This window comes from Enhydra lutris, unplaced genomic scaffold (assembly GCF_002288905.1).
Source record: "Enhydra lutris kenyoni isolate GAN:26980312 unplaced genomic scaffold, ASM228890v2 scaffoldscaffold21, whole genome shotgun sequence".
Taxonomy (NCBI): Eukaryota; Metazoa; Chordata; class Mammalia; order Carnivora; family Mustelidae; genus Enhydra; species Enhydra lutris.
In genome coordinates, this window is record NW_019154105.1 from 65191686 (window position 1) to 65207669 (window position 15984).

The following is a 15984-nucleotide window of genomic DNA, read 5'->3' on the forward strand; positions in this document are numbered from 1 at the left end:
TCAAAAGCTTCTGCACAGCAAAGGAAACAGTCAAGAAAACAAAGAGGCAACCCACGGAATGGGAGAAGATATTTGCAAATGACAGTACAGACAAAAGATTGATATCCAGGATCTATAAAGAACTCCTCAAACTCAACACACACAAAACAGATAATCATATCAAAAAATGGGCAGAAGATATGAACAGACACTTCTCCAATGAAGACATACAAATGGCTATCAGACACATGAAAAAATGTTCATCATCACTAGCCATCAGGGAGATTCAAATTAAAACCACATTGAGATATCATCTTACACCAGTTAGAATGGCCAAAATTAGCAAGACAGGAAACAACTTGTGTTGGAGGGGATGTGGATTTAATATTTTTTAATTAGTTAAACCCACTACCCCCAGTGTGCAGCTCAAACTTTGACCCCAAGATCAAGAGTCGCATGCTCTACCAACTGAGACAGCCAGACACCCCATCTGCTTTAAAACTATTGTCTCTAAGTTCCAACATTTGCGACGAGTCCCAGCTGACTCTCTTTTCTCTTGAGTTGTGTTCCTTCCCTGAACAAGGAATTTTGGTTTCTGTCCTGAATGTTGTGAGTACTATCCTATAGACATCCAGGATTCTATTATGTTACTCACAAGGGTATTGCCTTCTGTTTCACAAACATTTAACTTCTGAAGTATAAGATGCTGCCCTTGCATGGGGAGCAGCTAGAATCTCAGCATGGTTCTTACACACCTGCTGGGCCATTTGGTATCTGCCATGTGAACCCAGAGATGTGGGTAGAGCTCACACACAGAATTTGTGCTCTCATGTCTGGTTTTCTCCTCATTCCTGTGCCAGTTTCCAGAAGCTCTGTCCACTTCTTCTTTTTTAAAGTTTAAAATCTTAATTCCAGTATAGTTAACATACAGTATAATATTAGTTTCAGGTATACAATGTAGCGACTCATCTCTTCCATCAACACTGCCTGCCCGGCACAACAAGCACACTCCTTAATTCCCATCACCTATTTCCCTTATCCCCCACCTTGCTCCCCACTGTAACCATCAGTTTATTCTCTAGAGTCCAGAATCTGTTTCTTGGCTTGTCTCTCTCTCTCTCTCTCTTCCTCTTTTTTGCCTACTGCTTCTTTTTTTATTATTTATATACTACTCTTTTTTAAAATTCTTTTTAACTTTTTTTATTTGTACAGTGTTCCAAGATTCATGTTTATGCACCACACCCAGTGCTCCATGCAATACGTGCCCTCTTTAATACCCACTACCAGGCTCACGCATCACCCCACCCACTCCCTTCCAAAACCCTCAGCTTGTGTCTAAGAATCCACAGTCTCTCATGGTTCATCTCCCCCTCTGATTTCCCACAATTCACTCTTCCTCTCCTTTTCCTAATGTCCTCCAAGTTATTCCATATGTTCCACAAGTAAGTTAAACCATATGATAATTGACTCTCTCTGCTTGACTGATTTCACTCAGCATAATCTCCTCCAGTCCTGTCCATGTTGATACAAAAGTTGGGTATTTATCCTTTCTGATGATGGCATAATATTCCATTGTATATATGGACCATATCTTCTTTATCCATTCGTCTATTGAAGGGCATGGTGGGAATGAAGCCGGTGCAGCCACTTTGGAAAACAGTGTGGAGATTCTTAGAAACTAAAAATAGAGCTACCCTATGACCCTGCAATTGCACTGCTAAGTATTTACCCCAAAGATACAGATATAGTGAAAAGAAGGGTCTTATTTATCCCAAAGTTCTTAGCATCGATGGCTACAATTGTCTACTGCTTCTTAAAACCACTAAGAGATCCATCCCATTGCCGACTGTCCTGAAAGGTTCAGAGTGAGAACCGTCCTCAGGCTAAATGCCAACAAAAAGAACCCAGACAAAGAAGCCCTAGTGGCCCATGTGATGGACCCTGTCAGGGAGCGCCTGGAGATGTGCCACGTCCACTCTGGAGACCAGTGTCCCGCATTCAGGAGCATCAAGGGGCTAGTGAGGAGGAGAGGAGCAATGCCACAGCGCCCTGGGGCACCCTAATCCTCAGCTTCCTCATCTGTGAAATGGGCCAAGGCCTGGCCTCCCTCACGATGGCCAGGACTACCTTTCTTTCCCCCATGGGTCTCTCTCTGGAGGCGAGCACACCATCCAGGGAGAGCCACCTACCGAATGAATCAATGAATCAATGAATGTCATGGGGGTTCATGGCACTGACCTACATGACCCCATGAGATTCCTGTAGGTTCTCATGTGATCCTCGGGGGAACCCAGCTGACCTGCCCCTGCCCATCCAAGAGTCAGTCCTGGTGACACTGAGGGAGTCCTTCAGCCCGTGCCTGACGGAACCAGGCTCAGATTCCAGCTCCTCACCCACAGCTCAAAGACCCAGTGGGAGATCGCTTTGTTCCAGAAACACCGCATGCATTTTACATCAGCAGCTACGTTGATGCATCAGAATCTAAGAGCAGCATGTGGGCACCGGGCAAGTGGCAGCAGAGTGGGGCTTCCATTTGCCCAAAAACGTCCAGATTGCTGAATAATTTATGGTTCGTGCAGGTGTGACGCCCTCTAGGCTGCCTCGGCTGATGTGGCCGTTCCACCCATGTCAGCTTGTATTGCCACGAGCACCCAGCTGCCTCGGGTCCCTGCAGGATTTCAGATCACCCTCGGATCAGAGCAATTTGTCCCTGTGTCATGCTTTTGAACCACCAACCCTGGGTGCCTAGAGGCGGTGGGCCATGCAGGGCTCTGGGGCCCTTTCTGGGCATGAGGTTAGGCCCCCAATACACCCCGGGACTCACATCAGATGACCGACCTGGTCACCCAGAGCCTTGACATGCACTCAGGACCCCTCCTGGGGGAGGCTGGGCCAGGGTGAGGGTCCCTGGAGGAATGGGCCCTTCCAGGAGATGGGCAGTCCCAGGCCAACTGTCCTGGATGCAAGAGGTCGATGGGGCGGGAGTGGCCCCATCTTCCCCAATTCATTCTTCTCTGAACAGAAACCACAGACAACCTTCATCACTGCAGCTTTGATCCAGGGATTAAACATTGATCAAGGGCCACATGTGCCTACGTCTGCTTCCAGCCTGGGGATACAGTGGGGAAGAGCCAGAAGTTTCCTCTTCTGTGAAGCACATGTCCAGGGGCAGGAGACAGCCGATCCCCGCCATAATGAACAAGGGCAGATGGAAGGGCCGTGAAGGAAGAGAAAGCCTGGAAGGGGAGGAGACTGGCAGGGGGAGGGCAGTGTTGGTGACACCTGCCATAGAGTGGTCAGAAGAGAAGGTGACCTGGAGTAGAGACCTGAATGAGCCAGGGAGGGAGCAGTGCAGGCCAGCTGGTAGGAGTTTCTGGGCAGAGGGAATGGCACGTGCCAAGACCCTGCAGTGGGACTATACCTGCGTGTCAGAGGCATTGGGAGAAGGCTGATGTGACTGACACAGTGAAGGATGGGACCCGAGGCTGGAGTGCAAAGTGGAGCCCACAGACAGCAGGGAAGACTCTGGATCACATTGACAGAGTCAAGAACCCAGACCACACAATGTGCTGGAGGCTTCCAGATCCCGCCATTCAGGTGGCCAGGCCAGAGTCCGGCACACACAGGAATGGCAATGAGGGAACAAAGGAAGCACTCCTAAAGATGCCTTGATGACAAGGGACAGTCCAATTCCACTGTACCATCAGTCCCACAAGGCTTGGAACCCATACAGCTAAAGGTGCTGGGAATCCTCTTCAGGCTCCCACTCCCACACCAGGTCCCTGTCCTAGGAGAGTGTCACACGACACCGGGCACCTGGGCCATTTCCGACACAGCCCATGGAGGGCCACCCAGGAGCCTGAAGTGAGAGCAGAAAGAAATACCCCAGCAGATTCTGTCCCCTGCTCTCAGCACCCCACCTGTTGGGGCTCAGGCCTTGAGGCATCTGCTCTTCCCACAAAGCCCATGCTAGCCTGAGGGTCATCTTTCCACAGCCTTCCTGAATGGACCCCTATGCCCCCCATGGGTTCAGAAGTCCCCTTGTTCTGCCAGGGCCCTCATCCGCACACATCACTAGGGACACAGTAGGCCTGCACGTCACACTGGTGACCTGGGCAAGAGGGGGTGAGGCCTGTGTGGCAGGTGCCTTTCCTGTCACTCTGAGTACTCCCCTCTGACTTATGGGAGTTTCCCAATGACTCCTGCATGGGCACGAGAAGTGTGAGTGTGCGTGCAGACATCACCCTTGTGGGAGGATAGGAGAGGCCAGCTCTAGAGCCCCAGGAGAACATGTGAAACGCAATTTTTATTTAAAGCACAACAAAACCCCCAATCTGACCATTTTCTCCATTAGCTTATCGGGGGGGTCCTCACTCATCCTCCCATGCTGCTTTTCCATGTCCTGGGTCCTGTTCCTCTTCCTCGGGCTCCTGGGGTTGCCCTGAGTTCACAGAGTCAGCCAAGGGCTCACTGCTACGAAAGTGGATGAAGAATGTCCGGATTTCCTTTGGGTAAATGGTGACCTTCGTGCCTTGCAGGGATGTCGAGTGAGAGCTGGAGCTGCCTGGGGGAGCAGAGATGGTCTGTCCTTAGAACCACCTGCTTCCCCAGGGTGTTTCCACCCAGATTCCCCTCATACACTGCACCCACCTACACTCTAATGTGGCTCTTTGATGAAGGCCCTTGGCTGATCCATCCCATAAGGACTCCCACTGCCATGGGCCCCTTGCATTTTGGCCATCCCATTAGTGAAATATGTAGGTGGTCCTGGCCATGCATGGTCTCATTTCCCATGGGGTGTAGCTCAATTCCTAGAGCTTTCTCACTGAGGCCACCTGGTGGGGCTGCACTTTATATTACTGGGTTCCACTAAATTCAATCTTGGGAAGGAAGCTTGTTCATCCATCCATCCATCCATCCATCCATTCATTCATCATCGATTCATCATCCTGCAGAAAGACACATCTACACCTCTACCTACCCGTTCATCCATCCATCTACCCATCCATACATCTATCATCTATACATCATTCATCATATATCTACCAATCCATCTATTCATTCATCAATCATCACCTATTCATCCATCCTTCCATCCATCCATCCACCCATCCATGATCCATTAGTGTATCCACAAATCCATCTTTCCTTTCACTCATACAAACACTCACACTTACACAAAGCCATTCATTCATCCACACAACCACCATCCATCCATCCATTGTCATTGATCCATCCATCCATCCATCCCATTCGTTCATCATCTATCCATCATCAGTCTACAAATCCATCCACCCATCCACTTATCCACCTATCTATCCATCCATCCTTCCATCCATCCATCCATCCAACACCAACTATCTATTCCCAATGACTAAGTGTCCAGCTATGTAGAAAGCACTCAGCTGCATGCAGTGGACAGAGAAGACCCAAGGGAAAGAGGAAAGAGGGGGAGAGAGGAATGGAGGAGGAGCCTGACCCAGCCCTGGACTCTGCCAAAGCTTGAGTAGGAGTGGGCCAGAGAGAAGGGGACAAGGGTGATCCAGGAAGAGGGAACAGCATGGGAAAGACTGGGGGGCATAAAGCTGTCTGTGGTTCCCAGGAGCTGATGGTGGTGTGTGCAGTGTGAGACACAGCATGATAGATGTCAGACCCCCTGGGATAGGCCTGCCAGTTCAGGACTCACCCAGGGTGGTCTGCAGACACACACACAGGCATGCACACACACACTGACCCATGGTAGATTCTGGACAGTACAGAATCAGAGAAGCCGAGTAGCCCGCTCAAGGTCACACAGGCCATAAGGGATCTAATCAGGATCTGGCCTGTTCCTGAGCCAGGCTGGGGGAGGGCTGGGATTCCCAGGCTCAGCCTGAACCAGAAGTTCTCAAACCTCTGCTGTGGGGACCATCCCGAGTCTTCCAGCTCCAGCGGCGCAGCATGCTCACATCCCAGGTCCCTGTGAGCGAGCGCTCCTCCACTGCCGCCACAGACCCCAGCCCCTGCAGCACAACCTAAAGGACGGGAGCACAGGGAGGGTGAGCTATCACCAAGGCCCCAGATCAAAGCAAAAGCAAAGCAGGAGCAGGGGCGACACCCATGCTTGGGGCACAACACACCACCACATGAATTTTCCCAGCAAATCCCCCAGAGGGAACTGTGTGCCCATTTCACAGATGAGGACACTGAGGCCAGGACCAGCATGCTTTCCCAGGAACTGCACTGAATAAGCATACCCAGGGGAGGCAGGCACAGGAACTGCCTCCATTGTCCAGACCCTTCTTCCCAGTATGGCTCAGGGGGCAGCCCAGGGTGAGGCCAGGAGTAGTTATCCATCCCAAGAAAACAGGGACTCAGCCTCCTGTGCGAGGACAGAAGTAGGTGGCCCCTTCTGGCCTGACCAGGAAGGGATGGCTGGCCCAGAGGTGGGAGGTTTCTGGAGAAGCTTCCCTGAATTGACACAGGGAGAAAGCAATCAGAAGCAGTACCCCATTTGCTGCTCCCTTCCCACTTCTGCAGACCTATCTGCTTGTGAGGCTGTGCCTGCAGGTGACCACAGAGAATGAGCCAAAGAGAACAGCCAGCACGTCAGCGAGGCCGGCTGTGGGACACAGCGACACCAGAAGGGACCAGAGAAGGAGAAGCAGCAAGAATGCAGAGAGAGGAGGGCGGGATGCCCATGTGCCCCCACAGCACCCACTCCAGGTGAGCGAGAGCACCCCAGGCATCTCTGCTGAGGTCTTTGCCAGAGGGGGTTTCCACACTGGGGTTTGCCTGCCTGCTAGGGCTTCAGGCTATGGCCAGGGAGCCTGTCACAGGGTCTGAGGGCTCTTACCTCCAGGTTCACACTCACGGGTTGAGACAGGACCAGGTCCTCCCCCACCTCATGCAGGTGATGGAGTCGCAGCAGGACACGGCGGAGGTCTACCTTGGCCTTCCTTCCATGGCCTTCAGACACAGAAGGACCCCCATAAGTGCCAATCCTCTAGTCTGGGCCCAGCCCTAGACACCTGCCCTTCACTTCCTACCCTCAGCCTCCCCAGGAGGCACTGACACAGTCCCTGCTTGATATTACTGCTGCACATGGGTTATGAAAAATCCTTTCTACCTGTTCCAGGGAGTGGTTATGGATTGGAGCCCTAGGGTCAGGCAGGTCCTCTGTCTCCGGATGATGGTGGGGGTGGGGTGGAGTGAGGACATGCTGATGTCCAGGACGACACACCTGCTTCATAATGTGGCCCTGAGCTCAGGGAGATGGGGGTTGGGTCTCACTCCATCCCTGAGGCTTCCCTCACTCTGCCCCTCACTCCCTGCTCTCCATGGAGGAGGGACCCTCATTCAACAGGTCTGGGGCACCCCCAGGCCAGCCCCTTTCTCCTCCTATTTGGGAGCTAGCTGTCTATAGGAGACCTATTCTCTTGCATGTGGCCACACATACCAGTGGGAAGGGAACGCTCTGTTTGTAGGGAGGCTCCCTGCCCAGCATCTTCTGTGATGGGGATTCCTGGTAATGGGGTTTAGTGCTAGAAAGCCACTTGACTGCAGGCATAAGCCATGGTCCCCAAGATCCACTTTATCAGATAAAAGTGTTATCTGGACTGTTGCCTCTTTATTTTCCTCCTCCTTAAATCTGCGGAATCATACTGAGCCATCCTTGGTGACTGGCAGGACCTATGTGGGGCTCTAGGGGACAAGAGGGTGCCTGAGGGGCAGCTAGCCCTGCCTTTGAGTGCTCACACTGGAAAGGGGAAGATAAGGTGTGGCTGGAGCTTTGGCAACAGAATGAGCCAGCTCATGGCAGGTGTCACCTCCACCAGGAAGCCCTCCATAATGCCCTGCTGGGGGTATAATGTGAACACTAACATCACTGTCTGGTGACTTGGCTGCTTCCCCCTCTAGTCAGAGAGCTCTGTGAATCTAGGGGCCTTGCCTACCTTGGTCACTGCACTACCCAGTGCCTGGCACAAGAGATATCTGTTCAGTGAATGAATGGAAGTTCTGGACAGTCAAGCTTCCTGGGTTCAGAGGATGAGTGGGACTGGCTGTTCAGGGTTCTAGGAGGTGTCCCTGAGGAGCAGGACTGCACTGAAGGCTGAGGGTCTGGCAGATGGTGGATGATGATTGGGAGCTGCTAGTAGGGTTAGCAGGGATCCATCAGAGAATGTGTGGACATATCCTGGGCTGGGGTCCATGTCCACAGTGTACCCTGCTTACTGAGTAACACTGGTCCCCCACAGCCTGTCTGTGGGTCTTGGCTTCCCCTTTGGGTAGAGAAGGGGATCAGGTGACCATGCAGAAGCAGGACAACTCTGAGAGGAGCCCACTTTGTCTGGTGATGGACGTGGGGCCAGGTCGCCATGGGGAAGGAGCCATGAGTCTGGCTCTCCTGGACACCTGCCTCACCTTTCTGGAGATTCTGCAGGTGCTCTGTGTGGTTGGAGCTGTAGTTCCAGCCTGGGATGCTGAGGATCTGAAGGTGAAGACCTGGGGGTAGGGTCACAGCTTCTTGCTGTTGGGGGTCTGGGAGATTCTGGGCAATCGCTGCAGGGTAGACACACAGAGCCAGGACAAGCATTGCGGCCAAGCTCCTCCTTCTGGCAGTGAGAGCTCTGCACACCATGTGCCCTTGTTTAGGCAATCTGGCTCCTGCCCATGTGCATCCCACAAGGAGGACAGCCTGAAGCACCTGCTGGTCCCAGTGCCTCAGGCATCCCCTTTCGTGCCTTTGTCCATGGACATCCTTCCACCTTGATGCCTTTCCTCCCACCTGTCCAGGGGCTCAGATCACAGAGTCTAACAGCTGGAAGGACCCTGAATCTCTAGTCCAGCCATTTCAAAGTACAGATGGGGAGTCTACCACCCACAGGGGTGATGGGGCTTGTTCCAGACCCCAGGGCAAGTTCGTGAAAAGCCCTGATTTCAATGCAAGCTGTGGGATGCCAGCTCCTCCCTTGTTTTGTCATCCATGGCCTCCCTGCTCAGAAGGCACCTCAGCCCCCTCCTCCTTCCAGGAAAAGCCCTTTCAGCTCTGGGCTCCAGCTGGGGCACCACCTCCTTGCAGTCCCCAGGCCACAGTGATTGGTCCAAGCTCAGACCACAAATTCCTCTCTGCATCACTCAGAAGCTTTCCCTGGAACTGTTGTACTTAAGCCTGGGACGATTGTGCTCATTTCTTTTGCTGAGGTTGGGAGAGAGGAAGTGGGACAGAGAATATCAAGCAGGCCCCTCCACAGTCCAGGGGCCTAATGCAGGGCTTGATCCCATAAGCCAGAGATCATGAACCGAACTGAAATCAGGGGTTGGCTGCCTACCAACTGATTCACCCAGGTGACTCTAGGTGTTTCATTCGTTTAATGATGTTCCAAAAGTACCATCTCTAAACATGATCATTATTTATTTTCCCCATTTTTAATTATTTTCATACAGGTACAGCATGTTTTAAGTCAGTAGTGGTCTGAGTGGAGGGAATTCATTAGCTTTGCAGATCAGACCATGGACAGGAATCTCCCTCACCTGGTGACAGCCTACCCAGAAGTCAAATAAAACAAATATTCTAATGTTGATCTTCTAGGTATGAGCCATATATTGGCTCCCTCTGAATATGTCATATTCAGAAGGAAAAAGAGGGTCGCCTGGGTGGCTCAGTGTGTTAAAGTCTCTGCCTTCGGCTCAGGTCATGATCCCAGGGTCCTGGGATGGAGACCCATGTCAGGCTCTCTGCTCTGAGAGCCTGCTTCCCTCTCTCTCTCTGCCTGACTCCCTGCCTACTGTGATCTCTTTGTCTGTCAAATAAATAAATAAAATCTTTTTTAAAAAAGAAAGAAAGGAAGGAAGGAAGGAAGGAAGGAAGAAAGAAAGAAAGAAAGAAAGAAAGAAAGAAAGAAAGAAAGAAAGAAAGAAAGAAAGAGAGAGAAAAAGACATCAGAGCAAAAATGAAGGAAACTCAGGGAAAAGGTGGAAGGTGGAATGGGTGTGTCTCAGAAATGCTCCCACCACCTATATGAGCTTGAATGAACCCTGAACCTCTTTGCCCAAGTTTGCCTACACCTTATATGAGGACTTTGGATCAGAGACCCTGAGCTCCCTTCTGCCCAACGTTGTCCAGATCAGGGGTGGTCCACACCCCTCCCCAGGTCTACCCGGCCAGGTGGGCTCATTCTGGTATGAACACTCCCTTACCATTCAGCTCTCTTAACAGCACTACTGGTCTGTGCTGCAGTGCCAGCCCACTCCTCTGGCGCAGGCCTGCGGTGAGCGGCCGGGGTCCTAGCAGGAGCCAGAGCACGGGGTGGACAACAGAGGTGTCATCCAGTGTGAGGTCATAATCCAGAGCCCAGTCAAAGTTGTTCCTCAGCCGGCGATGGAGCATGACCTGCAGGGGAAAGCTGTCTGACAGGCCCCCCTCCCACCTCCTTCTACCCTGGGTGGCCAGGAGGGCCCACTTCATACCTCCACCTGGCCGTTCCCTTGGCTGGAGACGCCGTGTGCCTGCTCGGACAGCAGGACCAGCCTGCTTTGGCTGTCCTCGATGAAGGCAGACTGAACCATGGGGTAGTAATTCTGTGCACACAAACATGGCCAGACTGGCTGTCAGGGCAAAGTATGGGCAGGACTGCTTGTCAAGGTCCCCCTCGGGCCACCCCTGCCTGTCCCCCACACGGGCACAGCAACTGCTCAGGGTGCAGCAGGAAGACTATGGTAGAGGCTCTGACCACAGAGCCCAACAGACTGTCATTCACATACAGATGCACTGCTTCCTGCCCATCTGAGCTGGGAACTGAGTTTCCTCATTGGGACCTCAATTTCCCCACCCATACAACAGGCTCACGACCCAATGTGCACATTCCTATGCGAGTGATGAGGGGATGCGTGGGGCTCACATGCTATGGATGCAGGGCCGAGGGTTACTACAGAGACAAAGGACTGAGTCTTGTCTGGGACAGCAGCCACACTCCCCATGCTCTGTGCTCTGCTGGAGCAAATGGCCTGGAAGGACCCAAAAGGATGGTCAGGAGCCCCTGCACAGCACGGGAGAGTGAGCAAACAGGGAAGAAGGGACCAGAACTCACAAGCAGAGTAGGGTGGGGACATAGCCTGCTGGGTCCCCCAGGTGGAGTAAGGACTAATGATTACTGGGGTCACAGGAGAACCCCAGCGCGGGCTTCACCTCGATTGTTCCCGCTGACCCTCCCAGCCCTGGGGACCGAGGTTATTCCTTCCACCGGGGCAGTGGGGAGCCATAGGAAGGCCAACCCACTTGCCCAGGGTCACAGAGCTGGAGCCCTGGGATGGGGGAGCTGATGTGCGGCTTTGGGCCATGCTCATCACTTTGAACGAGCTGCCAGGTAGTGTCTCTGCCACAGCACCTGGCGGGGGTCAGGACCTCTAAGCCTCTGACAAGCATCAGCTCAGAAATCTCAGAACGACTCCCTGAGATTTCTCATCTACACAAAGGAAACCGAGGCACAGACAGGGACAGGGACGGCCCAGTGTCTGTGGTGGCACCAGATTTAAGACACCAGGGGAGACCCGAGACAGGGTCCTCCACCCCCAGCAGCACAGGTAGGCAAGGGGTTCACAGGTGGTGCTGGAACGGGCTTCCTACTCTGGCCTTCTGGAAAAGGGCCATCAGGGCCACCCCATGGGTGCGGGTCCAGCAGGCATCCTAAGGCCTACCCGAGCGATGCTGTTGGTTGCGTGTTCCTGGAAGACTCTCCGCTGCATCTGGAAACCATTGCTGTCTGAGTAGAGGATTTGCCGGTTGTGGAGACTGGTGCTGGTCCTCAGGATGGCCTCACGGTTCAGCTCCAAGGGGCCCACCCAGTACTCCTGCTCGATGCGATGGCAGAGCAGCTCCCCACCATGGCCGACCGGCACGTGGGCGAGCCGGGAGTAGATGGCATATGTGTGATTCTGGTCTCTCTCCTTCCTGGAGGAGAATTGGGAATCGGTGGGTCAGGCTCTGGGAACTCTGCAGGCATCCCTCCCTCCTCCTTCCCCCTTCATCCATCCCTCCTTCCCTCCTTCCCTTCCTCACTCCCTCCCCATTTGTCTTCCTCTCTTCTTTCCTTCTTCCCTCTCTTCCTTCTTCCTTCCTTCCTGTTTCCATGACCCCTTCTCTCCCTCCCTCCTTGCAGTCAGGCAGAGTCAGGAGCCATCCTGGGCAATATAATGGGAAGAGCCTGGTCCCTGATAATACAGAGCTTGGGGGGGCTGACCTGGATGGCTTAGTTCTGTGCTGTCACATGACTTCTTGTGTAAGTCATTATCCTTGTGGGTTCCTGGACCAACTCTGACCTTGGACACCCCCCACAAGGTACAGCATGTGCAATGGGGCCAGGATACCCCAGTCCGGAGCAATCACGTCTGCATCAAGATCCCATTGAGAAGAAGCTGGTATAAGGAACACACATGGACCCTGACTCCCTCCAAGAACGGGCTGGTGTCAGGGACATACATGGACCCTGACTCCCTCTGAAAACGAGCTGGTATCAGGCACGTGCATGGACCCTGACTCCATACGAGAATGAGCTGGTGTCAGGAACACACATGGACCCTGACTCCCTCGTACCCAACCAAGTGCACCAAGGGAGCCCCAGCGCACCTGTAGAAGAACTGCCGGATCTCCGTCATGAGCTTTCCTGCCACAATCTTCATCCCCACACTTTTCCATGGGCGCTTTGCACTCTCAGTGGGTGTAAACACAAAGTTATCAGATATAGGGCCATATTTCAAATTACCGTTGACATGGTACTCCATGAACTCCTGGGTCACCCGCACTGTGCTGTTACTCTCTCTGCAGGGACAGGAAAGGGAAAGCAGTATTCTCTTCATGCACGTGTGTCCCGAGCATTGTCCTTGTCATCTGGGTGCTGGTGAACAGCCTTCTATGCAGACACCCAGCTCCATAAGAAGCAGAGTAAAGAGACCTCAGCAGAACCTCGATGACAGTCACGAGGCCACTCGGTGACACCTATGCACATGGTTCAGATAACGTCCGTGAGATACCCTCTCCCCTGAGCCAAGTGGCCTTAGATCCTTCCATGTGCTGGGGGGACCCCACGCAAGAGGGCGACAGAGGCTACATAACAGGACCCCGAGAGCATAAACAGCGGGTATTGAAGCCGACCAGAGGGAATGTCCCCTGGAGGTGGTGCCTGGTCATCAGGCAGCCAGCAGGGCCACCCCACACCTTTCAGAGGGACCCCAAGGAGCACAAGCAAGGACTTCATCATGCAGACCCCCAGGCATCCAGATGTGAGGAGCCAGCACCTTCACTCACTTCACCGCCTCCTCCTGACTCCCGAGGGCAGGGAATATGAACCCACCTCACGTCCGAGGCCCGCGAGGCTAGAGGCCCTAATCCCTGGCACAGGACCTCATGTCTGGGAAGAGCCCAAGCCAGGACTCAGGTTCTGTTCCAACCGCACAATCTGGGCTCATTCCATTCGGTTCAGATACTGGGGTTGGGATGGAGGGTGGGGGAAGAATGGGCAGAAACTCAGAGCCCTGTAGACACATGGATAGTGTAGACACGTGTATGGATTGTACCTCTGTGTGTGGTCAAGGCACAGCCACGTACTGGGATCGGGGCGTGGGGCTGTGGGTACAGAACATAAAGAAGTGTCCCTTCCACACCCATTTGGGGGATTTCTGTGCTATTGTGTTGGGCATGGACGGAAAGACGGGGGTCATCTGAGAAGGGCCCCTCCGGCCCCTCTGAAGAGGCCAGAAAAGGTCCTGCTCATTAGTCTGGCCCAAACCCTTTCCCTTCTGGCTGCAGGCTGCCCACACCCCACTCCCTGCATCAGCTCCGCTGGGTGTTGTCGGGGAGAGACTGGAGGAGTAAAACATGCTTCACCTGTGGTGGGAATAACACAGAGCCTGAGGGGGGACAAGGCGCTCATGCCCATGGCAGCATGGACGGTCCTTGGACACACGATGCTAGGGGGAAGGAGCCAACCGCACAGGGCTGCATGGAGTTCATCCCCTGGTATGAAATGTCCAATTTAGACAAATCCAGAGACAGAGAAGGGTCAGAGGGGCCATGACTGTGGCGATGCTCATATGGGCTTTGAGTGTCCTAACCCCACAGACGGGGAACATTTCCATGGCTGAGGTGCTTGGTCAGCGAATTCTATCCACGGTGCTGTCCTGTGACAAAGAAGGTCTCTCCACCCAACCTGCCCTGGGGTGGTCTCTGCACATGGTGGCTGCCCCCTTGGGCCCTGCACAGGAGGGTCCTGCCATGGAACAGCTGTCCCCTCATTTGTGCCCATGAATTCTCTGGCCCTTCCAGTCCTCAGGCCCGGCTCCAGGTGCCTCCTGCCCACCAAGACTCCTCTGAGCCACTGCCCTCCATTTCTACAGCTCCTTCTCTCTGTGACCAGTGGTCAGGCACTGGGCCATTGATTTACCCCAGAGGGGATTTCAGGGACCCATTAGTAGCACCCAGTTCTCACCCAGCCAAAAGGAACAGAGACAGACAGGGGTGAAGGGATGGTCAGCAGGCCAAGAGTGTACTACTGGACATGCTGAGTAAAAGGTCATGGCTGAGGATGAGGCCTTCATGAATTGCACACAGTGAAGGCAAGGTGGGGCTGGCCCAGCAAGGGCTGTCTAGTTGGGGCCTCAGGCCTGACTGGACAAGCATCCCAAGCCTGGGGACTCTGCTCTGACCAGGGAGGCTCAGAAGTTGCCTGGCCTGGCCCAGGTTCTACTGCTCTCCCCATCCTCCCCTCCCCAACCAAGCTGGCTGCAGTCAGCTCCTTCTACCTGCCACACCCTCTCTCCAGGAGATCTTTAGAATGATGAAGGACACAGCTCTGATGGGGTCTCCCTGCGGGGAACTTCCTAGTGCTGTAGGCTCTAGAGCTGTGCACAGATGCCCTCAGGGTGATCGCCAGGTACCACTCACCTCACACCCATACTCCTCTCTCCTTTATCTTTCCTTCCCTCACTTTCTGCCAGCTACTCCTCCCAGACTTCCTATTCCTCCTGCATTTCCAATCCTGTTGGGAGGTCACATCAGGAAATGAAGTTGGGGTAGAACGACAACTATCTGGGTTGTGGCCTGGGGATGCACAGGGCTGCCCCCAAAACACTTGGGAGGCTTTTTCCTGGGGGTCACCTGCTTTCTCTGCTGTCAACAACTAGTTGCTGAATGAATGGATGTGTGGATGGATGGTTTGATGGATGTGTGGATGGTTGGATGGATGGATGGTTGGATGGATGAATGGATGGATGAGAAGATAAACAGATAGGGATAGATCAAATGATAATTGGATAGATATATGTGTGTAGGCATGAATGAGTGGGTGAGTAGGTCAATATACGGATAGATTGGAGGGTATGTGGATGGATGGATAGATGGATGTGTGGTTGGGTATGTAGGCAGGTAGATATATGAATGGATGGAAGGTGAGGGAATGGATGGGTGGGTGGTTGAGTGGTTGGGTAAATATACAGATGACTGTGAGTATAATGGATGGATGAAAGGATGGGTAGTTGGGTGTATGGATGGATGGAGGAAGGATGGATCTGAGGGTGTGAGAAGGTAGCTTATGGGTGGTTGGGTGCTTTGGTGTGTGGATATAAAATGATACTTGTGGGAGTTAGTGGATGGATGGGTGGTTGGTTAGTTGAATAAATGGATGAACAATAAGGATAGTGTATGGAAAGATGGATGGATGGATGGATGGATGGATGGATGGATGTTAGAGTGAGGTGATGGATGGATGGGTGGATGGGTGGATGGGTGGATAGAAGGTTAAAGAAGAAGGTTAGTGGGTGTATGGATAGATGGATGGAATGATGGATGGATGGATGCATGGATGCACGGATGAATACACGTGGGAAGATAGTGGATAGATGGAAGGATTGGTGGTTGGATGAGTGGATGTATGGAGGATGGATAGATGAGAAGGTGTATGAAAGTGGTAGATGGGTCACGGCATGGGTGGTTTGATGTGTGGATACATGGATGGTTGTGGGGGTGGTCAGGTT

General features: G+C 53.0%; 1 protein-coding gene across 1 annotated transcript in view; it reads right to left on the minus strand.

The window, feature by feature from the left end:
- Nucleotides 1-4349: 4349 nt before the first annotated feature.
- The window catches only part of LOC111148882 (epididymis-specific alpha-mannosidase-like), a 31956-nt gene continuing 20321 nt past the window's right edge, over nucleotides 4350-15984 (minus strand). Inside the window, exons 12-19 of the mRNA XM_022505670.1 lie at nucleotides 12584-12775; nucleotides 11656-11908; nucleotides 10429-10539; nucleotides 10159-10351; nucleotides 8383-8520; nucleotides 6815-6927; nucleotides 5873-5993; nucleotides 4350-4543 (exon numbers count right to left, since the gene is read on the minus strand). Coding sequence (XP_022361378.1) covers nucleotides 4350-4543; nucleotides 5873-5993; nucleotides 6815-6927; nucleotides 8383-8520; nucleotides 10159-10351; nucleotides 10429-10539; nucleotides 11656-11908; nucleotides 12584-12775 — 1315 coding nt within the window. The remainder of the gene's footprint in view (nucleotides 4544-5872; nucleotides 5994-6814; nucleotides 6928-8382; nucleotides 8521-10158; nucleotides 10352-10428; nucleotides 10540-11655; nucleotides 11909-12583; nucleotides 12776-15984) is intronic.